Consider the following 26,973-nt stretch of genomic DNA (forward strand, 5'->3'; position numbering starts at 1 on the left):
TTGTCCTGTCTAGGTTTTTTAAGGCACTACACTTTGGCAGTTGAACTAAACAAGCTTTACTGCTTTTTCCCCTCTTAATGAAAAAGTTATTCTGGGTCACATCAGTCCACTCTAGCTTTCCTTTCCTTCTCTGAACATGACAGTTTAGTCCAAGTACATCCTTTCAGTCACCCGAAGACCTTGTAGTAATCTTTGCTTCCTCAGCAACAGTGATGCAAGTCTACCAATTCCATAACACCTTAAATCCATAATAAGAATAGATCATGTCATGCACTAGGTTTTCCACTGTCTGCAGGACTTTTTACACAGTTCAGGGTGAAAAACACCCCACAACTTTTACACAGTTCAGGAAAAAGCGCTATAGACTAAATTTCTCCAACTCACTCTCAACCCTTGTCAAAAAAGAGACACAACAGGAGGAGAAAACGAGCTCAAAGAAACCACACATCAACAAAAATAATGAGAGAGACAGAAGACTAAAGCAGTCCTCCCCATTTCACTAAGCAATACAGGTGCCAGCGGTGAATTTATACTTGTTGGTTTTTACCCGTACCAGTATCAGAGAGTCACGATACCTCTGAAAGGCAAATAATTCCAGTAGGCTAGTGGCAGACAGCAGAACTTGTTAATAAAAGGTTGCTTATCTGTTGATAAAAATCTTTCACATGATGAAGAGATGAATGAACAGAAAACAGAACCCCGTGATAAGAGAATAAGGAAGAACACTTCTCTATGAGCTCTGCCTACTCAAGTGTTCTCTGGATTAGCTTAAATTCTCAGCAAATTTATGACTGCAATTCTTTAGAAAGAATTGTAGCTCTCTTCAAGAACACTACTTTTCATTTCCTCTCCTGTCTCATTTCAGTTTCTCTCCTGCAGTAACAGTATCAGACTTTGAACCAAGGAAAGGAGAGGAGAAACACTAAGAAAGAATCAACAGTTCTGAAACTGGAACAAAGTAACTGTACAGAAGAAAGTGCTCAGTAGTCCGGGTTCACTGGTTCTTTTTGTACTGCACAGTATCTTGAGGTGATTACTAAAAAAGGTAAATAGCAGAAAAGTATGATGGAGATTCCAATACAGTGTTCCAGGACCATTATTTTAGAAATGTTTCGGGCACAAATCTGACCATTCATGATGGATATAAGCTGTCATGTCTGCTTTGTACTACTTTGTCTGCTTCTCTTTTAATCAGTGCTTCAATAAACAAACAAGACACAGAGGAAGAAACAATATGGAGAGACATATTAATAAGTTTTCCACATGAACTTTGTATTCTTTGTGAAACTGACAACATAACCAGGTTTCAAGTCTGGACAAACCTTAAGAGACCTTGAAAAAAACTTACTTAAATTATCAAATTGCTACCCCCAAATTTTTATTTATACAAAACACATTTTCATCTGGTAACTCTGAACAAAGCAAAACAGTGAAAAAAGGTAACTTCAAGTAGTAAGTGACTAGTACTTCTCCTAGATGGAGCCCTACTTTCCCTCTGTACAGATTCAGAAATACAGAAAACTTCAGACTGAGAAGGACACTGTCATTAAATATATCTGAATATACAGTATCTTTCAAGGAAAACTTTTCCCAAATATAAATTAAAGGGTTTTAAAAATACAATTTCAGAGTACTTTCCCCAGTGACATTTTTCTGACCATGTTAAATTCTATTCCCTGCAATTGGCAACAGCAGCTCACAAGTTCATTTCAAGAATCCTGAAATATACTGGAATTTTATTTCTTCCCCTCTGACTCCGTAAGTCAAATCCCATTTCACTTCACGTTAAAAAAAATCAGAAAATTTTTTGACAACTAAAAAAAACCACCACCAAATCACCACCTTATCCCTTTCCCTCCAGAAGTCCAACTTCTAAGTTAAAGGCATTCTTTTTTTCTTTAAATTCAAACAGTACTGCAACAATAGTAAAAACCACATAGTAAGCTGTTACAGTTAAGAGCACCTACTATTTTGAGTTCATTAAATATTGTAGAGAAGTTCTTCTCTGGCCCAGAATTGCTTGTGTTTGGTGCATTCTAGTTAATAAACTGAGAAGTTATCCTATTGGATTTTATGTTACAAGCTAGATATTAATTCTCAACAGCTCAACCTTCATCACTCTTACACTTCAAATATAGTGATAAAACATACAGAAGCGCAGACATCATCCAGCATAAGGAAAAACAAACAGGAAACAAGTGAAAAATCACATTGTTCACTATAATATAAATGTAAGACACAAGACACCAATGTCACTATGTCAGAGTCCTAACAACGCTTTTCTTGCACCTCACACACAAGCCTAATTATTATTTCCATTTTAAGACATGGGAAAAATGGTAAACTATAGCTCTTACCATTTATAAAAACAGATGAGCTCTCAAGGCCAGCCTGCAGCAGAGACCATACAGCTATCTGACTGTAGCAAACTCTGTGAAACATTCTCTTCCCAGCGTAACTGTTCATAAAAGTAGTATACTTGATCCCACAAATGACTACTAAAAGAGACACAAACCTTAAACTGCTTCCAGTTTCTTTACATTTTAGGAGATTCACAGAATCTAGAGGAGGGCTGGTTGGAAAAAAATCCACAAAACAAGCAATTACTACTATTAAAGCATCTTTTAAATGACCAAATGCCTATGAACTTCTCTGTTATCTTTTAAACAGCAGTTCAAACTGTGGTGCATTTATTGAGGATTTACAGAACAGGTTTCACAGATCTCCTTTCCGCCAGCTCTAGCTACTGTTTTCACAAGACTGTTTTCATTTTGCTTATTTATAAAACCCCTCCTATTTGAAGTTTTATGCACAACCTTCTACTAGTTTAGAAAAGGTGCTCCTCAGAGTAACATTATCAGCCACAACCTAGATTTTCAATGATTCTAATGAATTCACCCACCAGTCTAAGCAATCAGTAAGGAAGAGAGTGGGAAAGACATCATCTCAGAGAAAAGAAACAAAAAATCCCTTGTAATATGTCTCACGGAAAAGCGGTAGAGACACCAAAATCATGACAAGCTAGCAAATGGATAAACATCATATCTGGTAAGTCAGTTTGATACACCTAAAGGTAGCAGTCCCACAATTACCGGGTAACGCTCACTAAAGGTGCCTGTAAATCCCACCTTTAATTAGACACTGTTAATAGCCTCCTTAGAGGCATCACTTCAGTTCTTACTGAAGACACCCAAAGTGAGGCATTCGTTGAGCCTTAACACACTGGGGCTCTGTTGAGCTAGATGGAGCTTCTTTGCCTTCTAAGATGTAGGACCAATTGCTACCTAGGAGGGGAGTCAAGTCAATGTACTACCTCTGCTACGTCTGGATTCAAGTTTTACAACAGCTGAAATAAAAGAAGCATTTCGTGTTTGTCTTGAATACACACACTAAAGAAGAGTACCCTTTTCCTGAGAAATCAGCAATAAACAAATTCTCCAATGCCCCACAGAGAATCAACTTTAAGTTAGACAGTAGAAACCAGCACCTGCAACTAGTACCCTATCTGAAGTGAGGTCCTGCGCACAAACTAGTATGCAGAGCACCTTTTGATCAAGATGAGATTTTCCTGTTGGGAACTAGAAAAAAACCCACCTACTTTATTACTATACGAGGGAAACAGAGCAGGAGCAGAAAGGACACAGAAAGAAACAGAGTAATATCTCTGCTAGGTTCACCTTTCATACCTTTGCTGAAGCTTTCTGAAGTCAGTGCTTTGAGTATAGGCCCACTTAAAATAGAAGCAAAAGGAACAGTATCTTCAGCTTTATACACCCAAGACAGAACTCTCAGAACTCAGCCGGCAGTACTACATAGCTTCAGTACAGTACTTATCTGCAAAGTTTCAAAGCACACTACAGTTGCAGCAGTTTTTCAAGGTCACAAGGGTAATCACAAACCCAAGTCCCTGCCCCCTCCAATTCCTAACCCACTACCCTCACAATCCCACCTAGCTGTACATCAGAGGTTTCAATACATCATTAGTTTTCAAAACCTTCATTCACTTCTCTCCTAGAATCACAGCCCAAAACTACCGTATGTGGTACCAGTGTGTATTACAAAAGGTTGATATACATCAAAGGCAACTTTAGACCTGTCTACATTTATTTAAAAGTAGTTTAATAAGGATGTTGGATACTTTCAAGAATTTTATCCATCCTATGGAGACAAGATTTTTAGCATCCCTTAAGAAGTTACCATCAGGAACATAATCTCCTATTTCAGATATGCTGCCTGAAACATTGGGGAAGGGGGGGAAATATCATCTCTATTTACCACTATTTAAAATTTCTTCCAGAAGCTAAACAAGAGACAGCATTTGTGGAAAAAACCCAAAATACAACCTCAAGACACCAAGCTACAGTGTGTGTCGTTCCCACCGAACACCCACCCCCCAAAAAAAATACTTTATTGAAACTGGCCACAATTCAGAAGTTAACACAAGGGTAAATATTTCAGAGACAATCAGGTCCTATGAATTTTGTGGAAATACAGTTAGATCAAGGAGATGTATCTAAACTAGTGCCCTTAAGGGCCAGTGCAGCAGGAGCTCAGCTATGTTACTAAAAACAACCTCCCGTACAGGACAGCAGGACAGATAGCGCCCCAAACACATGAAAATACTTTCAGAGCTCACAATGCAGTATTACCCAGAAAAATCCAACCACAAGACACAAAGCCACAGGAAGTCAGGCTTCATAACCTGTTGCTCACACAGCTAGTTTCATTCTTGATTAACTGAAGTAAACTCATGAAAGAGCTACTTTCCAGAATTTATTGCAGTTTTAACACCAGTCATTTTCACACACAATTACAAAACTAGGGACAACAATTTGGAAATGGAAATTCAGTTACCACTCAAGATACACAAACAATCCTTACTCAGAGAGCAGCAAGACAATATCTGCAGTCCTGACAACAGCACTTGGGAGGCAGAAGGCAGAATCCAGCCCCCTGCACAGCTCAACAATCTCTGCAGTGCTCCAAGATTCAGAGACCCAGTCAGTACATCCACATTAGCACTTCAGTTTGGATCAGGAGCACACTTTCGAAGTAAGTCTGAGTCACCCCACTCACTGTGCTTTGGTTCACATCTCAGCTAAGTTTCTGAACATATAATCTGAACATCTCTGATTAACCGAAACCAAAACTCTGGCAAAACACCTAATACTCAGTAGTGTTTGAAGTACACGCGATCCACAGAACCAGACTACAACCCATCTAAAGCCACATGAAGTACACACACTGTTGGACACTGAGTCTGCCTAACTCACAGCTTCACTCTACAATCCTCAATTGCAGCATATTGCTTGTTAATGTAAATATAATCAATGTGGCAGATATTGCCCATTCATTTGAGAGAGCCTCAAGCAGCAGTAACTAAACCCACATACTTAAGCTGCCAACACACACCTCATCAGCCCTAAAAAGAAAGGTTGCACTGTGAATTTTTGAGTGCTCCTTTTCCTGGAGTAACTATAGCAGCTGTGTCTCACCGCTCATCTACTTTTGCTTCTACCCCTTTACAGTTAGGAGTATCAAAAGCTAGTGGGATACATCTAGGAAAGTTCTCTGAAAAAGTTAAAAAACTTCCAAGATCGACACACTTAATACATTACCTACATACACTGTTTTATAAAACTTTAAAAAAAACACTTAAAAGGCAACCCACATCAATGGCTCCACTGTAGCTGCCAACAGGAAAGGAAGAGCAGCATGTGCTCAGTAATGCTTTATTATATTACTTGCACATCAGCTTAACCAAAGCTGCCCAGAAAAGAGGTTTTTTTGTTTCTGAACAAGCTGACTAACATAATATTCATTGTTACAGTTTTCCACTTGAATCAAAATATCAGTTCTTTACAAACAGTTCCATCATTTGGTATTTGTTCTCTCCAGTCACCAATTTTTCTTTTACTATACAAAATTTTAAATACAAAATCATGAGCTTTGAACAAATAATACCTGGCTTTAGCAGGACAGACAAGCTGATGAGAATAGGCCAAAGCAGTATTGTACGAATAAATTACAGTAAGTGCTAGGTCCTCTACTCAACAAGTCATCATCTTACTTCATTTACCTCCTTGATAAAAACAATTAATTCATATACTACTGAATGTAGAGCAAATCCAGCCCTGCATTGTTAAAGGCAAACTTTCTACATTGGGGTGTAGACAAAAGTAGGATTATTGAAAACAACATTTTCATGAAGACAGACAGATGCTCTCCTTTGTGACTTAACTGGAAGTTTGCGCTCATTGCCTTGTCATTACCATACACACTAAAGAACCACCATAAGCTCTCCAGCAAGCAGCCCAGTCAAACATCCTTAAGTGATGTTTGTGAGCTGAATTCCTGTTAACTCTTGTGAGCATAGACTGAAGCACCTAGTTGTACTATTTATTTGAAAGAATACTTAGTGAAAAGGTTACTTCCCATCAAAGATGCACAGAACCTACGCCATGAGATAGTAATGTAATAACATCATAAAATGACGCATTGAAGTAATGTTAATGAGGAAGTACTGGTGCATTAAGAAAAAAAAAAAAAAAAAAAGTTGTGCATGAATTTTTTCCTAACAGAAAAATACCTGAGCCTGAATATTTAGCCTGTTATCTGCTGAAATATGGAGTCTTCTTTTCTATCATTTTCTACATTAAAGCATCTTTGTGCCTTCTCCCCCAGTGCAGGCTTTGCTAAGAGCCAGAAGACTAATTTAACCTACGCTCATTGGCAAACCTTATGGTTTCCTCACGCCAATAATGCTTCAAGAAGTTGAGATGAGCTGAACTGCTCATCTCCAGAAATTGATATGAGCTACACCAGCTCAGTTATTTACAGCTTTTCAGACCAGTTTTCTTTTGCAGTGACATCACTAATTCTTCAGAATTTTTATTCTGCTTTAGCACATGATACAGGTACAAACTTGTACAAGATTTGCCAAATTTTAAGCACTTTGACCAACGTTTCCCATGCTAGTTATCTGCCAAAGACTGAAAGATGTCAGCCAAATAGCTGAGGAGTTTGCAAGGCTGTCTGCTAAAGAAAAAAAGTTTTGCTTAACTTTTTGGAAACTCAGAATCTTTGTTCTTGCATCAAGGATCTTTCATTGTCCATGCAAAGAATCTCTCTTTTCTGGCCATTGTTATTTGAATCTGGGTGACTTCTTTTTTTGTTAATAACCTGCAATAACTTGTCCAGATCTTGAAATTAAATTCCCTGAAGGTCATGTGTGTAATAGTTATGCTGAAGACCAGGGCTAAACCAGACCCTTCATGAAGTTTCAGAAAACGCTTAGCCTGCATTCACACTGCTAACAGACAGTGAGAAGGAAGAAGCCACCATTCATGGCCTATACATCTATAAGCCAAGTCTTAAAGATGATCAAGCATAAACAATCAAAGCACGGAATGAAAAAAAGTGGTAAGTAGGGAAGGAGCCATGAGAGCAAAAAATTTTAACAGTTTTCCAAAGAAACACCACTGCTCTTACTGAGAAGACCAACATGCAGATCAAATCACCTGGGCTGCTAAAAGGCCCGGGATCTGAAGGATGCTTCTTCTTTTCCACTGAGAAGAGAAACACTAGTGCAGCACAGAATTCAGAGAGATGAGAAAAGTTTTGGACAAAGTAGTGAGAGTTTAAAAAAAAAAAAAACCCACACAAAATAGAACATACTTGATACAATTATGGTGGTGGGCTAAAAGAATGAATATTAAAGACACAACTATGGACACAAAGATATGCGTGACCTGTTACAGTAATCCCTCTCCACAATTCACACATGAAGCCCTGGATTCTTTCATGAAGGCCTTCTCATTCACTCAGAGACTGTGGCTGAAAAGATGAACGGTTAACTAGCTATCTTTGACTGCTGACCAGAAAAGAACAGCTATTTACCACTTACTAAGCTACAGCAGCAGGCCTAAGTATTCCTACTGGACTGACATACACTACCCAAATGATCACTTTTAATTTTCAGAGTTTTTTTTTTTTTAAAAAAAAACACCCCACCCCCCAAAAAAACCAACCAAAACAAATTCCACACCAACAAAACCCGACACTTACACCTAGGAATATTATGGTAGCACTTAGCTAGGTGTGCTGCAGTTTGCTTTATTCAAGATGGACAGTACTCCCTGAATGTTGTTCTACGTACAACCCCATCCCTTGCTGCAGTCTAAATAAACCCTGCTCCAAAGAGGGATATTAATTATTATAACACAAGTGCTTCACAGAAACAGATTTTTACATCCAATATTAAGAGCAGATTGTTACTGCCTTTCCCTTTTTGTAGTATGGAGGCAACGCATTCATGGAACAAATACTGCTTTCAATCACCCCCTCTTGACACTGAGCACCTTAAAAGACTATGTTCAACATGTTTAATTTCAATTGTGATGGATTTCTATTTAAGATGGGGTCTCAAGTTTATTAAGTCTGAAGCACACATTACTGATCACCATTGGAAAAGTTTAAGTGAACAATGATAATTCCACACCAGAGACAAGAAGGGAACTGGATTATCCAGGACAACTACTATGAGACTACTCTTTTCATTCTCCAGTTCCCTACCTCATTAACTGACCACCTCACAGCTACCACAATAAAAAAAAAATGGGTCCTACACGCTCTCTATACTATATTAATTCTGTTTCCCTCCTCTTGATTTTATGTCCCTTAATTAAATCATTATCTTATGTAACAACCTCCTCTAAATATTTGTGCAGAGCAAGACACGAGGGGCTGTGTAAACAAATAATACATACTATCACAAACCTGCAGAACACTGGATATACATGTGCAATTTTTCCTTATTTCCACCCAAGCCAAACAGCTTTCCTTTCTAAACGGATCATCTTTGCACAGATCTCTCACCCTCAAATGTTTACACACTAACCCTCTTTCAAACATAAGTGTATGGTCCAGTACAAAAGACTTCACACCTTTTGGACACATGCAATCACTTAAAGTGTTAAGGTATATATAACACATATAATAAATACATACAATAGACACATCTGAGCACACACATATATGGGGCTTGTCTACACCATATTAAGTACTTTTAGTTAGCTACTGACCCATCAACACCATTATGACTACTAGTTTTGACAAAAGTTTACCCTTTTCATGGTAAGTTCATGGACAATTCACCCAGTGGAAAAAAACAGAGCAAAATAAGGAAAAAAAAGCATCCTTCGCAGAAGCCCCTCGACTGTTCTGTAGTATCCCCTTTAATCTGATGATATTCTTAACAGTCACAAATTGCCGCATCTTCATTCACTTTGGTTTCCACTGGCTGTCACAACTATAAAATACTTCTTTCCATACTGACAGGAGCAAAGTATCCCCACAGGCTCCCACCTGCTTGGGACACACCTGGGACCCCAGACCCAGTTCATCATCCCTCCCGCACACCATTTCAACTTTTCATAGCCTCAGCCAAAAATGCCCGACTCCTCTCTCCATACACAGACTAGAGTTCCCACTAACTCAGCAATACGAAAACTCCAGTTTCCCTTTTGCACAAATACCATTCCCCTGATACACACATGTACACACAGCTTAATGTAATCTTCACCCTGTATGTGCATAATCCCCCCCCAAATTCATCCTCCCCCCCCCCCCCCCCCGGCCCCTTTTCAAATGTACACAAGCCTTTCAAAGACTCCACCAGTCATTTCTACTTCTAAATATCCACCCCAGTCCCCTCACATTCTTACAAGCCGTGGTAACCCCTGGAAATTTACCCAGGAGTGCACTGATGCATAGACAGAAATTTACACTGTCTGACACCTGTCACAAACAGATACCTACAGTTCTACAGCTCCCCAGGACACGCATAGATTTTTCTCCAAACAGCACTATCACCACCCAAACACGTGGCATTTGCTACATGTTTTCCAATTTGTATCCCATGGCTCAACACAACAAACACCCAGCCTTTCAATTTCATCACAAGTGAGACAGCAGCTCCGAGCTCCTCTCACCCTCCCAGGGCACAGCCCAGGCTGCCTGTTGCCCTAGCCCACCTCAACATGCTCACCGAGCCACGCGTCACACAACTCCCAGAAGTGGCAGACAAACCAGCTCACACACAGTAAGAACACGCATGCTTCTCTGTCCACATACCATCCCATATTACACACTAAGGTCTCGCACATTAAGTCTAACCACACCGGCCACCACACAAAACGAGTTCAGAACCTTGTAGCAGCCTGTTACCACTGTGCCTGCGAGTTGTACATAGGCTTACCACCCAAAGCCTTCCTCTCCCCAAGGCTTTGACGCCAGCCAACTTACCACCTTACTTCTCACAACACTCAGAGGACTGTTTACCTATCACTCTTAAATTCAAAAGCCACAAAGTACTACTATTCCTAAATGCATGTGGTTTCACCCACCATCTGCATCCCCACGGTATAAACACATCCCTCACCCTACCACAGCACACAAAACAACGCGCACGCAGATTTCTCCAGCTGCCTCCAGCCCACCACAATGACCCCCTCCCTTCGACTAGCTACAAGTTATATTAAAAGCACAACCGCGTTTCTAGCCACTGGGCTGGCGGAGGGAGCCAGCAAGGCCCGAACTAGGAGAGAGAAGCTCCTTCAACTTCTTTCCCCTTCCCCGCCGAAGGCGTCCAGGCGCTGCGCATCTGCCTGTGACTTCCCCGCCCCCCCACCGCACAGCACCAGCTCGTCACAAGCGCCCGGGCCTAACGACAGCTTCTCCCTCCGGCAGCGGGGCCGCGGCCGCAGCTCGCCGCCTCCCACCACCCCACCCCGTCGGTAAACACCGGGCCCCGCCGGCCCCGGCCCGCCACTCCCCCGGCCCCAGCCAATGCACGTGCACCGGCCCGGCCCGCCGGCCGCCCCCTCGCCCCACGCCGCTACCGGGCACGTCGGCCCCCTCCCCGCCCAGCGCACGGCGCTAACCGCGCAGGGCCCGGCCCGCCTGCTCCCCCGCCCCACAGGCGGCGGCCGGCGTGCGGGGCCCGGGCCCCCTGCCACCGCCCCGGCGCACGGAGGGCGGGCCCGCCGGCCCCCAACATCGGCCACACCGGTGAGCTCAGCCTCGCCGCCACTTCCTCACCGTCCCTCCCCCGTGCGCCTGCCCCGGCAGTCCCGCTGCCGCGCCGGGAGGCCGTGTCAGCGCTGCCCCGAGCCCCCTCTTCTCCGGCGGCGGGAAGAGGCGGAGGCCTGGCCTGCGCGGCGCCTGCCCGCTGCCCGGGGCGCACACGCAGCAGGCCCTCCGCGCCCGCCGCCCCTCCAGCCCCACGGCGCAGGCCGGCGCCGCCAGCCCCCGCGTCCCACGGCACGCGCGCAGGCCCTGTGCCACTCGGTAACACGCGCGCGCCAGGCCCAGCCCAGCCCCCCGGCCCCTTCCCACGCCCGGCCCGGCGCGGACGCGGCCCGCCCGCCCGCGCCCCACGGCCGGCCCTGACTCCCCTACCTGTCGGCAGACGAACGCCGGCGTCCCCCGGCGCCCGGGCCCCAGGCGGCCCTGCAGGGCCCGGCCCGGGTGAGGTGGTGGTGGGGGCCCTGGCTCGGCCTCAGGCACGGGCCGCCCCGCGCTGGCCGCCGCCGGCCGCAGTCGCCGCCCGCTCGCGCACACCGAGCGCCGCCAGCAGCGCGGACATGTTGGGAGCCCCCGTCCCAAAGGCCGCCGCAAGCCCCGCCCTCCCCGCCGCCCACGTCACAGCGCTCCGGGAGGGGCGGGCGGGGCACGGCCCCCGTCCCCGCCCCTACCGCCCCGCTGCCGTTCCCGGCCGGGGCGCCCCGCGTTCCTCCCAACCCACTGGCTGCCGCTGCCGTCGCTCACGCCGTCCCGCCCCCCCCGGTGGCCATTGGCCCTCTGCCCTGCAGGCCCTACCCTTCCTCGGTGTCATTGGTCGATCAGTTCGCCGCTCACCCGCCAGCCCCGCCCAAAAACTTTTTCCTAATTGGGCCGTTCCTCTCTGCTTTGCTAATTATTGGCTACGGCTCTTGTCAATCAAAGTGCCACTGCACGCAGTCGGTCTTTCTCCGCACCGGGTTTTGGTGTTGTTTTTTTTATTTTTAATCCGGCCTCGTAGCCTGGGCAGGACTGACGGAAGCGGCTGTCAACGAGGGCCCTTGCCCCTCCCAGCCTCCCTCCCCCCGCCACATCCTTTCCCTCCCGGCGCGGTTTGCCTGCAGGCCATTGGCTCTCAGCGCCGCCAGTCCCGCAGCCTCTCTCGCCCCGGCCGCCGCTTCGCGAATCGGGCGTGAATCGATCGGTGGGTGCCTTCTCCTGATTGGACGTCGCCCCTGCCAATAAAGCGGGGCCGGCGGGTGCTGGGGAAGGGCCGGCGGACGCCGACGGAGCCGCAGAGCGCGTCCCGGCCCGCGCGCCGCTCCGCGCGGCGATTGGCCGTGGGGCGGGCGAGGAGGGGCAGAGACGCGCGACCTCCCCCGCGGCGAGCGGCGGGCAGTACCCGTATGTGCGCGCGATTACATCACCGGCAGCCAATCGGGGGCGCGGGGCCCGTCTCCTGGTCGTGGGGGGGCGGGGCGGGGCCTTGCTCCCGCCTGCGGGAGCCGCTGCGGCTCGGGCGGCCGGGGGGCGCGGCGGGGGGGGTGCCCGGCCGGCTCGGGGGGGTGCAGCTGCCGGTTTTGCAAAGGACGGGGGCGGAGGGGGTGTCGGGTCTCGGCGTTCCCTTCTACCGGCGGGGCTCGAGCGGGAGGGCGCCCCCCCCACGCCTCAGTGGGAGGCTTCTCGGGGGGCCATTTCTGCCGCCGAGCCCGCTGGGGGAGCGAACCGGGCACCGCACCGGGACCGCTAAGGCGCCGCCTGAGGAATAACGGCAGCGGGGGAGGCGGCCGCTCCGGCCCCTCGGCCCCGCCGGCTGCAGCGAGAGCCGCCCCGCGGGAGGCCCGTTAGCCTCTGCCGAGCCCCGACACAAAAGCGTTTGTTCGGGAAGGACCGTGCCAGTCCGGGTGACGGCTCTTCAGCCCGCGCCGTTCCCATCCCGGGCGGCGGGCTGGCCCGGCGGCTCGGCCCTGCGGAGGGACCCCGCTCCCGCCTGGCCCCGCAGCCCCGCTGCGGTGGCTGCGCTGGGGCGCTGCAGGCCATCCTGGCAAAGCTAAATGACAGGGAAATGCCGTCCCTGCCCTGGGCTTGGATACACCGCCCGTACAAGCAGCGCACACATTCTCACACAAGAGCCTGCTGCTATCCCCTTACGTTTCTTCCCCACACACTTTACACATCAGGTGAATGAACCCTTGTCACAAGCAGGACTTGAGATCCTAAGTCGAAACACGGTTTATGTAGCATTTTTTATTTACACGTCTGTCTCTTCTGGGGTGTTTGCAAGGAGCTGGCCCTGAAAAAGATGGGAACTTTCCCTCAGGAGGTGGCATTCTCTCCCCCTCTTCCACATCGCCACGCTGGGGGGTGATTTTTCCCAGCTCTCCAGGGTTATGTCCGCGGTACAGAAAATACCGCGCAGCTTTTGGCTGTGAGGCCATCGGCACCGCCACTCACACGAGAAAACCCTCTGGAGGCACTTTGAGCTCAGGTGACTGATGCAACTGCAGCTCTAAGCGCCGAAGCTTTGCTTTCTGTGGGTTTTAGTGCGTCTACTCCGCCGTGAGAAGCTGGGAAAGGTCGCTCCCGTGTGACGGTGCTGCTTCCACAGCCCTCGACCTGCTGATGGAGTTGATTGAGAATGAAACTTAGATTGCCTCAGCACAGGCACTCGTGAGCAAGCTCAGAAACGGCCAGAACGCTGAGGCTGCAGTTAGCCTTCTGTCATAGAAAACTTGCTCATAGACAAGCTAATTTGAGTGCCCAGACCCAGCTGCCAATCAACCTAGTTAACTTAGCAGTGTCCACATGATCTGGAACTCAAGATGCTTTTATATATCTAGCTAGGGATTTTTTTTTTTCCTCCCCTTTCCCCAGGCTTATATCTCATAGTCATTTAAACACAATTTATGTATTATTACAGCAATGACAAATATAGCTAAAAATGACTATATTTTCGGGTTGATGAATGTAAAATTCATTCAGTCTAGATACTGCTTGGACTTTTAAAAGTGTTTTTATTTCAAGTGATTCACCAGGAATTTTTTGAGAGTTTGTCATTCTTTAAAGTAATGGTAAATCTTGCACAGATTTCAGCAAGTACAGAACTGGGCTGTAGTTTTAATCAGGTCTCTGTTTACACCCCTTACTTTGCTTCTTGGCTGCCAGCCAGAGAGATACCATAGGTAGCATTAGATAATTTTGCTCAGTATGACCATGGTATACTCAGCTGCTACTGAGTCTTCCGTCTCATTTACTGTAGCAGCCATTCTTCCCGCAGGGACTACTAAACAAAAAAAATGTACAGAAATACTGGAGGAAATCACAAGTTAGTCTTTCAGTTGTCATCCAAACCTTCTGACCCTGCCTTTCTCCTTGCTTCTGGGTTGAACACTTTTGTTCTTATCCCCTTCATTTCACCTTCAGCTTTAACTGCATATATCACCTTATAACAAATTCAGAAAAAACAAAACACTTCCTTATCATATCACCTCGCTACCAGTATAACCTTTACAGAATTGACTTCCCAAAATAATGTTACCCTACATTATCTCTAAAGTAATAAAACATGTCCCCTATTGCTTCTCAAACATTACCTGCTTAAATGTTAGAGATTAATAAAAATCCACACCACGTGCACTAGTCCTTAACCCAGCACAAACAGCACATTCCTAGTCACTAGAAAATGCATATCTGGCTGGTTTATGTGGGCTAAAACTGAACACTGGCATTGCTCAAGAGCTGTGTGTGGCAATAGGCAAGTAGCACAGTGACAGGCAGCAGGGGTGGTGGGTGAAGTAATAAGTAGGAGAAATAATGGTTGTATGTGGCAATGTGGAGTTAATGGCTAATCTAGGGATTTTGTACTTTTTCATGGCTGGCCCAGTTAAGCTTCATCTAATATTACTACAGCAGGATATTTGTGAGAATACATGTGTGTTGGATAGACAGTCATGTGTGCATGCCTGAAAGTGTGTGCATTTGTTAACACATACAATGTCTGTCTGATTCTTAGTGGTGATGAAAATATCTGTGAACTATAGAAATATTAACCAATAAATGGGAAGTAGATTGTACAGGATAAAGACAATTTACAAATTACTATATTTGATATGCACTTAAGAGAAATGAAAGTGAATTCTTAACATACAGAGTTTTTAAAATGGCTTTTTTTTTTTTTTAATGTTCTATTGATATTAGTAAACAGATCTGTCCTTTTAGGCGTAGTTGTTGATCACTCTCAAAAATTTGTTCAAACAAATGAACTGTAAAACAGGTCTTGACAAAATATCAGTAACTTTGGGAAACTACTCAATCTGACAGTGTTTTCACATTGTTATCTCAACTTTTACCTCTGTTTTTGAAAAAGTTAACTTTTCATCTGAAGCATGTATCCAACTAATGTTTTAACTGGCCTTCACACTGGTTTGACCACAAGTGGCAACTGCTCTAGTTTCACAAGAAAGCATTCTCAGACACTGAGAATATTCATGGTACATGAGCATTTTTTATCTGCAAAGCAAACAAACGCATTTTCAGCTGAGTAACTTCCCATGGAAATTAATTCACTAAAAAACAGTAGTTCAGTTCTTCACCACTTCCCTGCATACCCCTTTCTAGATTACACCATCTGTGAAGAAAGGAAGGAAATCACCACAGATAATAAGGTCATCATCATATTAAGAAATTAGTAGAGAAAATTTGGAAAGATTCATGTAATGTTTCACCTTGGGTTTTGCTCAAGAGGAAGAAGGTTAAATGCCAATACAGCAACGGGGAATAGGAAGAATGTGGGATGGGTAGCAAAGAAAACGTCACAGATACAGAGGCAAAAAGCAAGTAATGTTACTGTGTCAAAATGAAATAACTGAAAAGTGGATATACTATTTCCAGCATTTTTTGGGGAAAAAAAGGACGACTATCACAAAACAGTTCAGGACATCCCCCCTGTGATACAAGAAAACTCATGGACTTCCTAACTGAAACACGTGGATTAGAGAGGATTTGCAGCTGAGGAAACACAGAACTAAAGATGGATAATAACATGGTAGGTTAAGGAAGCAATGTTCTGCAAATAAAACATGGGGAACAAAACAGCTCGTAATTTAGTTCCAATGTATTTTTGGAAAAGATGGTTATAGAATGTATTGAGAGGAGAGGGATGTGAGATTGTTACAGACCCCTGAAGGGAAGTTTCTGAGGTAGCTAAAAACTCCATATTATTAAAGAGATGATACCACTTGGATACCAAGAACCAGCCAGTGAGTTTTCAAATTCCCGGTTAACAGTTTGGGGTATACATGCTACTCATAATTGGAGCTGACATTCTGGACTGGGGCAGTCAATGGATTCCTCCTCCAAACTGCCACTAAGCCTGCAAGAAGTAAAGCTTTTGCATGGTTCAGGAATGTGCCCTTGAAGGCCTGACTGTAGATAATAACCTTGGAGTAAGCCATCACAAGTTGTGCGATCAAAGGTAGGGGTGAAAGTAAGAACATACTCAATTTTAGAAAGGCAAGCTGGGCTAAATGAAGGGGCCTGGCAATAAAATCAGCTTGTATGATGAAAACAGAAATCTGAATGTGGAAGAAGCCTTAGGTATGTTGAAACCAAAATTGCTAATTCCATTGGGATTCTGTATCCCACACGAGGCAAAAATTTTTACAGGTAGAGGCTTTAAGGCGTAAGTGGAAGACAAGCGTCATCGAGGGAGAGGTAAGAATTATAAGCAGAGAGCATATAACAAAACGGGGGGGGGGAAATGGTCTGGTTCAGGAAAGATCTCAAATGTCAATGTGAGAATGAAGAGAGAATTTACCTGGAAAACCAGGTTAATTTAGACCTTGCATATGATATCTAGAAAACCAGCAAGATGTTATCCAGCTATGGCATAATATTGTAAGAAAGAATTGCTGTTGCTTTCTGGTGAGGAAGAAGTGGGGTTTAGAGATAGTCTACATCTGATTCTACAACTAAATGCATATTTTGGCTCAATTTTCAGTAAAGATGGTGATGTTGAACACAGGGTTAGAGGGCAGGATGGCTAATAGCTAGGAGGGAAAGGAAATTGCTGGTATCACATCTAAGAAGAAAATAAAACACAGGCTACAGCCTCTGGGCAGGAAAAACAGATAATGCCCATTCCAGAAGTCAGGAAACAGTGTCAAATGAAACCGTTTGTCTCATAGTAAGCTTTTTAAAGTAAGTATAGCAGGAAATGAGAAAGCATAATGATTGTTTACAAAAGGTGGACCTTACCAGATTAATCTAATATCTTTCTTTGATAATATCATTCAACTTCTACATATGGGAGGAGATGACAGGAATTAGCAGAGCAGTACCAGAGACTAATGGAGTTGATGGACTATCCATAGAGGATGAAGTAAAACCTAATGATCAGAGGTGAAGTATCTGAGTAAATTTTTCCCTTTTATCTGCCCCCCACCAAGATCAGTTTTGGAATAAGCCTATTAGACATTTTCCTTAATGATGGACACAAGAAGGTGGTGAGAAATAGATTTGCAAATGACCCAGTGCTTGGAGGTACCAACAGTAAGGAGAACTAGGAAACCACACACAATTAAACTGATGGAGAAATAGAAATGCAGTTAACGTCAAGAGTATAAAAAGCAAGATCTTTGAGGATTACTGTCAGAGATTTCCTCTAGCACCTGGGAGCTCATCACTTCAAAAAGATGATGGAGGAGGACTGAATATTCTATTTTATCACAGCATGATATGAAATGCCGTTCAGTTTCAGCATTAGAATGACAAATGCAATCTTAAGCATGGCTGAGCAACAGGTTAACTGCGTGCACACAGGCCCTTAATTGGCAGTGTGGAAGTACTTACTCGGAGCTCCACACAGGCAGCCATAAGCTGGCTTTGGGTTGTAACAAACTGAAGGGGCTGATGTGCCATGATTATTTCTGTGGCCTTCATTTGAGCTTTGTTCGTGTTGTTAAATTGGGTAGGGACAACCAGCCACAAGCTGTCAAGCCAGTTTGTAATTAAGCCGTGACTTAGCATGGCTTAATAAGTTACTACTCCACAGGCAAGCTGTAATAACTGCCTGTATGCATGCTCCCAGCCCGTCCAGCTGCTGAAGCAAGATGTGTTAGTTTAAGCTACTATATGCTGCTATAGCATCCTAGCTGATAAGCAATGATTTGCTTTGGTAACCCAATCAGTTGTGATCATACTTTTCCTCCATGCTACTAGGAAGCTCAGAACTCAATGTAGTATTGTAAGTGGCACGGGAGGTAGACTAGAAGTGTTAGTTTTGTTAACTTCTTGCTGAGATGGCTACTTTCGCAGTCTAAAATTTTGCTAAACATTTTACCTTGATGTTAGAATAGCAATTTTTGCTTACACTACTCTCACCCATTATCCCTAATATGTTTTCTTCATTATTACTGCCCTGTTTTGTTCTTCACTGACTATCTGGACTTCAGATTACTTTTTCTACTCTTTGACTGAAATATTTTAAGAGATCTTAAAATGCTATAAGAGTGGTCAAAAGCGTAAGCATTATCACTGTATAGTATTTCTGTTCTTAGCTTGTAAGCTTATGTTATTGAAAAAGTCAATCAAATTTGGCTAGCAAGCCTTCTTTTAAGCTTCACAAAATAGACAACTTCTGGTAACAATATCCTCTGTTTTCAAACATCTTTCAAATGCTGCATCGATACAAAGTTATACAGTACAGACCATTCCAATGAAAACTCAAAAATAAGCATGTGATTAAAAAAGAAACAAATTTGAAATCTGAAGAGATTATCATTAAAGTATGCTGCTATTAACTGAGATATATCACGGTCGATGCAATTCCACTGCTACCTTTTCCTGCCCACTTACACATGTTCTAAGCACATCTCTAGTAGTAATCTAATAACAATTTAACAGCTTCCTACTTAATCTTTGTGATATTTTTCTAATTCATATTCACCATTAATGTTTAGTCACTGTTTTACCCTTCCTTACTGTAACTATGACAAGTAATTGCCTGGGAGTGGAAAAGGTAGCTTCATAAAATCAGGGACACTTTATACTTTCACACGTGTCCATTCACCATCTTTTTCTCCCCATTGTTGAGGGAGAACAGCTTGAGAGCCCCAGTGAGAGATGGGGCTAGTTACACACGTTGTTCTTATCCACAATGGGTAAGAAAAGCTGCCTAGAATGGGGCAACACATCAGGCAGAAGCAATCTGATCTGTGTGAATGGTTGGTATTATTCTGTGGATGTTTCTAGTGAGGGCATTCTGTTAAGATCAGCCGAGCTGTTAAACTGGAATGGATGTGACTCATCATCCTTCTGAGGGGAAAAACACCAGCAACCAAACCATGCACAGCGCGAAGGGTTGTCGGAACACACAGCTCAAATGCTAACAATCACCAAAGTGGGTCTCGAGAAGATTTTTTTTTTTTTTTTAAAGACTGAGGGGGAAAAATGTCATCTTCTGACAGAAACTTCATGCACATCCAGTAGGTCACTGAACTTTTTCCTAAAGAACTGAACTGCAGCAGGGGCTGTTGAGTAATTTATATATGCATGTGACTGATGAATACCACTTTAAGTAGAAAGGAAAGATGGCAAGAAATCAAACAAACCAAGAAAAGTAAACCCACAGCAAGGGAAGGGCCTCTTTCTCTTAAAATCTGTTAACATCTAAACAACTCTCTCTGGTATCCATCCCAGTGCTGCATAACCCCAGAAGGAGTGTCCTAGTAGTCCAGAGCTGCAGATGTGAGTGGTTGTGAACTTGCCAATGGAAACAATTGGTGGTGACTCGGTGAAAGAGAGTCACCAACAGCAAACCCATCCGGTAAGGTCAGCAGACTGCACACCAGCTTGCTGGGAGGTAAAGCTAATCCGTGTGATAGGCAAGAGGGATAACGCTGACTCCAAATGGAGCCCCTCACAAAAAGGAGTTAATTCTTCCTTCTCTGCATTTCTGTAGGGTGGTTTGATAGGTGCTATCCCTGACCAGTGGCCCGTGTCAGACACTATCACATTGCAGCCATTTCAATTTTGAGCTCTGAGCAAAGATCTTAGCCTTCTGCGTGCCAAATCCAGGTACATCCCCTGTTCAATGCAGTATCCACTGTTTAAAAATTAGCATTTTTAATGTTGAAACATATAAGCATGTAATGAATCTTCACAAAGAAAAGCAAAGCAGAATGTAGTCCAGGTTCCATGTTTTTATTTATTAAGTTTGTTAGTTGTTTTTTTTAAATTAACAGTGGGTTTTTTTGCCAATTATATACTAACAGACAGAACAATTGTTTTAAGGTAAGTATGTTGTATTTAGTTTCAAAAGTATTGTTGAATCCTTCTTTGTCCAGTCATTAAATCCTTCCTAAAAAAGAAAATGTCTGTATTTCTTACTAGCATATCCACATGGAGATTATTCATGACAAGGGTATTAATTTATATAAGCTGTTCTTCTGGCTTCTGGAAATTATATTACTGTTGGGACAGAAAAAGAAAAAATACCCCACTCAGATACATTCTCACCATGGTGACCTACGCGAGAACTGTCACAACAGATGCTGCTGATGCCACTACAATTTCCAGAGCTCCTGCTGTTCGTGTTGTTGCTGAAGAGAAAATCCACTGCCCTTCACTGCACTTAAAGCTCAGTGAGATCAGACTGCAGCTTAAAGATAATGTTCACACTTTACTGTACATCAGTATCAAAGAGAAAATGAGATGATCAAAATATGCCAACTATAATAGTAGTGTCAACGTTAAGTATGCTGTGTTCTTCCTCCAAGGTACCGAGTGCTCTGACTCCCTCCTGTTTCAGCAAAGGGAAACTAGCCCCAGGATCACAGCCTTCGGTTCAGCTCTGCTCAAGCCAGAGTGCCACCAATCTTGGTAAGAATACACGCCAGGGAAGAAGTAGAGGATTGGTCCTGCTCAAGGAAAAAAATAAAGTTTTTGAAACAACTAAAACAAAGTAGTAGTTGTAGTTATCAAAGAGAAAATATAAAATATGTTGCCTTATGTTATAAAGAATAGACTCTCTGCACAATGAATATTATGAACTCTGTTCCCAACTCCACCAGAGAGCTGCCAGCTAAAATAAGAAAGTTGCACAGGTCCTTTTTGCCAACAGAACTGCTATGTCAGTGAAGTGCGTAAAAGCATATCTTTTTAACAGGCTACCTGTTACTCAACTAAATAAGTTTATTTCAAATGATTAGAAAATAATTTCTAATCAAAGATAATCTAAAGCTAGTGAGAAAAGGATAGTGGATTTTAAATGGGAATGTTCAGCTTCGAAGAAATTAATGAATTTTATGAATTTTACACTATGCAGTACAAAAATGAAACAAACCTACCAAAGTTGTGGTGATAGGACTTGACAGTTTAAAAGCAGTATTTCTGAAAGTGAAAGGGCTTACAGAAGACCTCCGATTAGCCTGCTCACTATCAAGAAACTCTGGCATAAATAACAGAGAAACTGCTGGGATATCTATAATTAACCATGGCTAAGGGAATTAGAGTTGGAAGTTACTATGGCAGTTGTAAAGCCTCTGATATGATAAAGTGAGGAAATAAGAGGAATGAAAATTATTTGAGAAAATGCTCCAGACCCTAAACTGATCATCGTTATTAGTGACATGCCATGTGTGAACTCTATGAATAAAGTAATCCATTTTTCACAAGCTGCGAGGTTAGGGTCTAATGTGCAGTTGATAGTTTTATTGTATGTAATTTATAAGATCTTAAAAAGCCATGAAAAAAGGTTCATAACAGAAATTATACTGTCTGGGAAATTGACACCCAAAGCAAATTATGATTCAACTGACTGTCTAAGCAGGAAGGTAAATCTAAGTTTGGAAATCGATGTGTCAGAGGACCACCATGTATTGGAGACATTTCAGGTTGAGATAAGCGTAAACATGTCATTTGCATTCATCTAAACAGCTCAGGTTGATCAAAACTACCATACAATATATTAGTTTTCTTAAACTGAAGGAAGCAAGGGAAGGCAGATGATCCAAAGAAACGTTCTGAAGTTCAGCCTCCCTTGCACTAAGCAGTTCCCTCATACTTTGGGCAGAGGCAGGCGGAAACCAAACCAAGAAGTACATCCTGAAGTTCAGTTGTACCAGCTCCTTGGCTCCCAGAACAAGGTAAGTATTGAAATTGGATTTTGTTTCTATACTTTTTGGTTTTGTGTTTAAGTGTGTTTCCATTTTATATCAGAAACTTAACTGTTGCTTTGTTAGCATAATCTTTTTTTTTCCTTATTTAACTTTGCCTGGTGATTTCAAGTGACTGTGGCAAGCACAAGGCACTATTTCTGAAGAAGCATCAAATCCAAATGAATGAGTTGGCACACATACCTTTTAGGATACTCACAACCCAAGAGAAATTTGAGAAATCAAGGCATTTCTTAACAAATAGCAAGAGTCAGTGTTACACTAGGGGGAGAAGTCTTTCCAGTGGGGCATTCATTGACCACATGAGATTGCACAGTTGCAGGTGCCAGAGATTAAATCTCTTGGAGTTGACACAGTGCTCTAGCACTACTGAGGATGCAATGTATTGCAGGGAAGGAGAGGTGAGGCAAAAGAAGAGGTGGAACTCCAAGACAGTCAAGCAGGGAACTGCAGAGTGTACAACTGCCATGATAAGCCAAGTGAGGATCTTACATCCAGAAAAAGATTCAAGAAATGTAAATATTACATTCCATTGAAAAAGGGTGTAAGAACAGTGAAATTCCGAAAGCTAGAAAAGAAAGAATGACAACAGACACTGGAGAGTACTACTGTGCAAAGCTCTTCAATGGTAACAAGCTCAGCTTTTTCATAAAGTGTTTGAAAAAAATAAATTGAGAGGCTCCACAGCTGAAGTATAATAAATACAAAAGTAAGTACATAGTGGACACTGCCAAACACTGCTGGCACTGTAATATCACAGTAGGATGCTTAAAACCGGATCCCAGCAGTGTATAAGCTATAGAGATACAGAAAAACCTCAGTGCCAGTTTATTCAGCTAGAGAGGGACCTTTGGATACAGGCTTTGCAATCATGTATGTTTATCTAAGATAGGCCAGTGTTAGCTGAAACACCATAAACTGCTTATTTGCATTGCTAGACGAGGCTTGGAAAATTTCACTCCTTGAAAAAAACATTACTCTTTCAATTATTAGCACGTCGCTATTACATTATCATTATACTTTTTTTCAAATCAGGAGTAAAAGAAGAAAAGATACAGTATTTGCAGAGACACAGAAAATAACAGGGGCATTCGGCCTCCAGTGGCTACGACTACCAGGTTTGTTTATTCAGTCTATGGCCCTCTGGAACAGGCTGTAGGCCAGATGATTTGCTTTGGTAGTGGCAGTAGCCTACTTACCACCTCCCTGCCCAGTAATAAAACATGGGAAGGACCAGGGCCCCTGAGAAAGACGGCTTTTAGAAACGAGGTACTGTCAGAACAATTAATCCAGTAATCTGTCTTTTCTCCTCACAGGTCTGTGGCACCGCTTGGAGAGGAGGATACCAACAGCGAGCTGTCCGAATTACTTGGCGATACTAATCTACTCTCAGCTTCTGTATTTCTTGGGTGCTTATCTCTTCAGCATGGGAAACTTGCTGCAAGCGGCCTGTTGTTTACATTCAGTGATTATGGCACTTCCAGGCAGTTGCCATGTCCTGCAGCAAAGGATGGACCACAGCACATGGCCCTCTGCTGTCACTAGGGAAAGGTGTAGCATCTCAGATGTGGGCATCTGCTGCAGAGCATCTGACAGGATTTCGGCAGAGCAGAGTCCTTTGTGCATGCCTGTTTGATAGAAATTACCAATGGTCTCAGATGAAATGTAGACTATGACTGGCAGTGCAACAGCAAAAGGAGGAACGTTAAAAGGCAGAACATATGGGGACCGAGGTAGAAAAACTTATTTCAACTTGTATTCAAACCCTGTCATACAGCTACGTGGTTCTCCTTGTAACATGCCCCATTACATACAAAAATGTTAATGGCCACTGAGGGCTGAAGTAACAAAAAGAAGTTATATCTATTGTCAAGCACATTTAACTCAAACCACAAAACCAACAACTTCTGAATTCTAGTGACAGAATTACAAGGAAGCGCTGTGTGAACAAAGATGCAGGCAGGAAGGTGTGACTAAAGACTTAAAAGTCTGGGACTTTTGTTTTCCAGAAGCAAAACAAAGGACTGTACAGCCAAAGTACAAGGAAGTCAGTGAAGCAGAAACCACAGGGGATGAAGTGTCCACTCATCCAGCACTTTCAGATTTAGAGGACAGGGCAATTTAGCGAATCCCAGAGATGAGAAGACAGAATCATAGACAAACTCTTGCAGATTAGAAATCATGCCTGACTGACTGCAGAAGCAAGAGAAGTAACACACACAGCCCCAAAACACTGTCAAAGCTGACATACTTTTGAGAAATTACATGAATTCCCAGAAAAAGAAGGAAGGGTACATGGCTTGGGGGCATCAACTGTTCTTTCAGAATACTGGAAAGGTGGAGAAAAGACTAGAGACCTCGATCAATTTACTGAAGCATTTGATCATGTTTTCAGGGAAGATACATGCATCTCATTTTCTGTTGCTTAAACATTCATTAGTCATTTGTCAGAAGAGTTTAAAAAGCAAATCATGCAGGAGTAGTCCAAGCAAATTTTTTTTTCTAGTTTTTACATAGAGGGTAAAGAATCTTGGAGTGAAGACAAGGCTATCTTAAATCCTGATCTAACATATATATGAGTCTGTATTAAAGAGTACGAGAATGAAGAGAAGCATTTATTTGGTTCCAAGAGAGAACCTCACTCGCATTCATCTCTTCAGTCACTGCAGCTTGTACTGCAACAGGAATTACTTTTCAGGCTGCTACATCACATCAGATTTTGACCAGAACTCCAAGTGAAACAAATAATTGGACTGATGATGTTCCCACTAAAGTCCACCATACAATTCCTATTTATTTCAGAAAAAGCAAAGTCAGTCTGAAGGTATTTGTAGTAGAATTTGAAGAACCGCTTTCACACCTAGTTTTATACCATTTAATTCTGTTGACTTCTGTGGGGTAACACATGATTTTTCAGTCTTAAAAATAAAACCACAATAAGGTCAATTTGTCTTTTTATTAATTATTCATTGCCTAAGCCTAGGGACTTATCGCCGTTGAGGCCCACATGCACTGCTGCTAAAGCCATAGCAAAAAGGCAGTGATTATGTATTAGGCCTTTAGGTTCATAGCATCAGTAAATTATCACTGCTTTATGTATTTGCAATGTTTTCAGACAGACCTTCATACTTGGAAAGTACAGTTGTACTTATGCACATTATTTTAAAGATTTATTTCAAAGCATTCTGCAAAACATAATCTGAGCACACATTTAATAAGACATAAATACAAATTAAGGCAACCATTGAAGAAGTGTATCTGTCTCTGTAGTTAAAGCCTACTAAATTAAATTTTAAAGAATTCACTCAGACTGGAAATCATATCACTGTGTGTGGGCACAGAAGAAGGCTCAGTAAATTCTGGCTTGGTGGGTGAGTCAGCATGAGTCATCAGCAGACATACCGTCCTACGGTTATATGAATCCACAAGGTACATTTAGAAACATTTCACAGTAACAAAATAACGCCATCCTCCTGCTTTTTGTCTAGATATTATTAATGACAGCCCCAACTCTCCTAAAATATTGTAGGTGTTCTCAGCTCAACACCTAAGGTTAAAGGGAAGCAAATCCCTCTATTTTGGTTTTTTCATTAAGCAAAGCTAACACAAATATAAAAAGCTGTTAGGAAAGCCTCAGGTTGCAAATAAAATCGTTTACATAGTTGCATTACACTGACAAACAGCTGAGCAACATCTACTTTTCAGGTGGATTTCTGATTACTTGGTTGAAACCCAAGGAGTTTCTTTTTCTCTCTTCCAATTTTAATTGTTTCCATCACTCAAAATTTTAAGTGGGTAATAAGATGCTATGACAAATGAAGTTATTTAGCTGAAGTCACCAACTGTGTATTAAGCAAAATAGTGTCAGTTTTGTTCTGGAAGAGTTTTTAGTTGTGGTGTGTTTATTGAAAGACTCTGAATGCAAAGTAGACTAGCATTTGTAAGGCTGAAACTATGCCTGCTTTCCTCTCTCCTTTCACTTTTCTAAATTTCCATGGAAAAGTTAAATTGTTTACTCTGGATTTCATTTTCCACTGAAACAGATTTCATTTTCTTCCAACCTGTCATTCTACATACAATATATAAGTACTCAGCGTATCCCAATTTGCACAGCTACATAGGAAATGCATTTTTCTTATCAATTTTGGGAGCTCTAATATTTACTTTTTCTTTAGTTTTGCCAAAGATTAGGGAAATTCACAAGTATTGTAAACTGTGCTTACAATCTAGTGAATGGATTAGGATGGCCCTTGGGCATATACATACACAGCTATTTGGCTGACTGACCACTCCACAACCCAGTCTAGAAACCAAGTCTACTGCCATGATTAGTCATCCACTCGCATCCCACTTATTACAGTGATGCCACACAGATGCAGCCAGATTCACATCAGCTAATCTAGTTACAAAACAGAGGCCCTAGTTCTATGAGATATATTAAAATCTGTGTAAACAGAAATGGCTTAACTTCTTATTTTAGGCCACAGACTCTTGTTTCCCACTCTCCTAATAGCTTGGCAAATGCATTCTCGATTTGTTCTCTCATTATTCTCAAGGGGAGGATGTTTCCTGGATTTACTTTTAACTTATGTTTTGGTTTACTAATTCCTTTCCCTGGAATTGTTGTTTTCTCTATATCACCTACTTAGCATTTCAGGCAATTAATATTGCCCTTCATATGCTATTGCTATATGGTAGTAGTCTTAGTGAAAACTTGTTTATTTTTTTAATTCTGTGC

At 42.8% G+C, this 26,973-nt stretch overlaps 2 protein-coding genes across 6 annotated transcripts in view; one reads left to right on the forward strand and one right to left on the reverse strand.

The window, feature by feature from the left end:
• Positions 1-11,678, reverse strand: part of PPM1B (protein phosphatase, Mg2+/Mn2+ dependent 1B) — a 61,765-nt gene extending 50,087 nt beyond the window's left edge. For 3 of the 5 annotated variants that reach the window (XM_037405443.1, XM_037405440.1, XM_037405441.1), the window contains exon 1: positions 11,461-11,678. The gene's annotated coding sequence lies outside the window, so the exon portion shown is untranslated. The remainder of the gene's footprint in view (positions 1-11,460) is intronic. The other 2 variants (XM_037405445.1, XM_037405444.1) reach the window with 2 other exon arrangements.
• Positions 10,504-25,159, forward strand: LOC119156257 (proline-rich receptor-like protein kinase PERK14). Its single transcript, XM_037405843.1, has 6 exons — positions 10,504-10,796; positions 12,118-12,265; positions 20,838-20,940; positions 22,133-22,205; positions 23,271-23,353; positions 23,552-25,159. Exons 1-6 carry the CDS (start codon positions 10,504-10,506, stop codon positions 23,869-23,871), a joined length of 1,020 nt encoding a protein of 339 aa, XP_037261740.1. The 3' UTR covers positions 23,872-25,159.
• The last annotated feature ends 1,814 nt before the right edge of the window (positions 25,160-26,973 follow it).

Source organism: Falco rusticolus, chromosome 12, assembly GCF_015220075.1.
Source record: "Falco rusticolus isolate bFalRus1 chromosome 12, bFalRus1.pri, whole genome shotgun sequence".
In the NCBI taxonomy this organism is placed as follows: domain Eukaryota; kingdom Metazoa; phylum Chordata; class Aves; order Falconiformes; family Falconidae; genus Falco; species Falco rusticolus.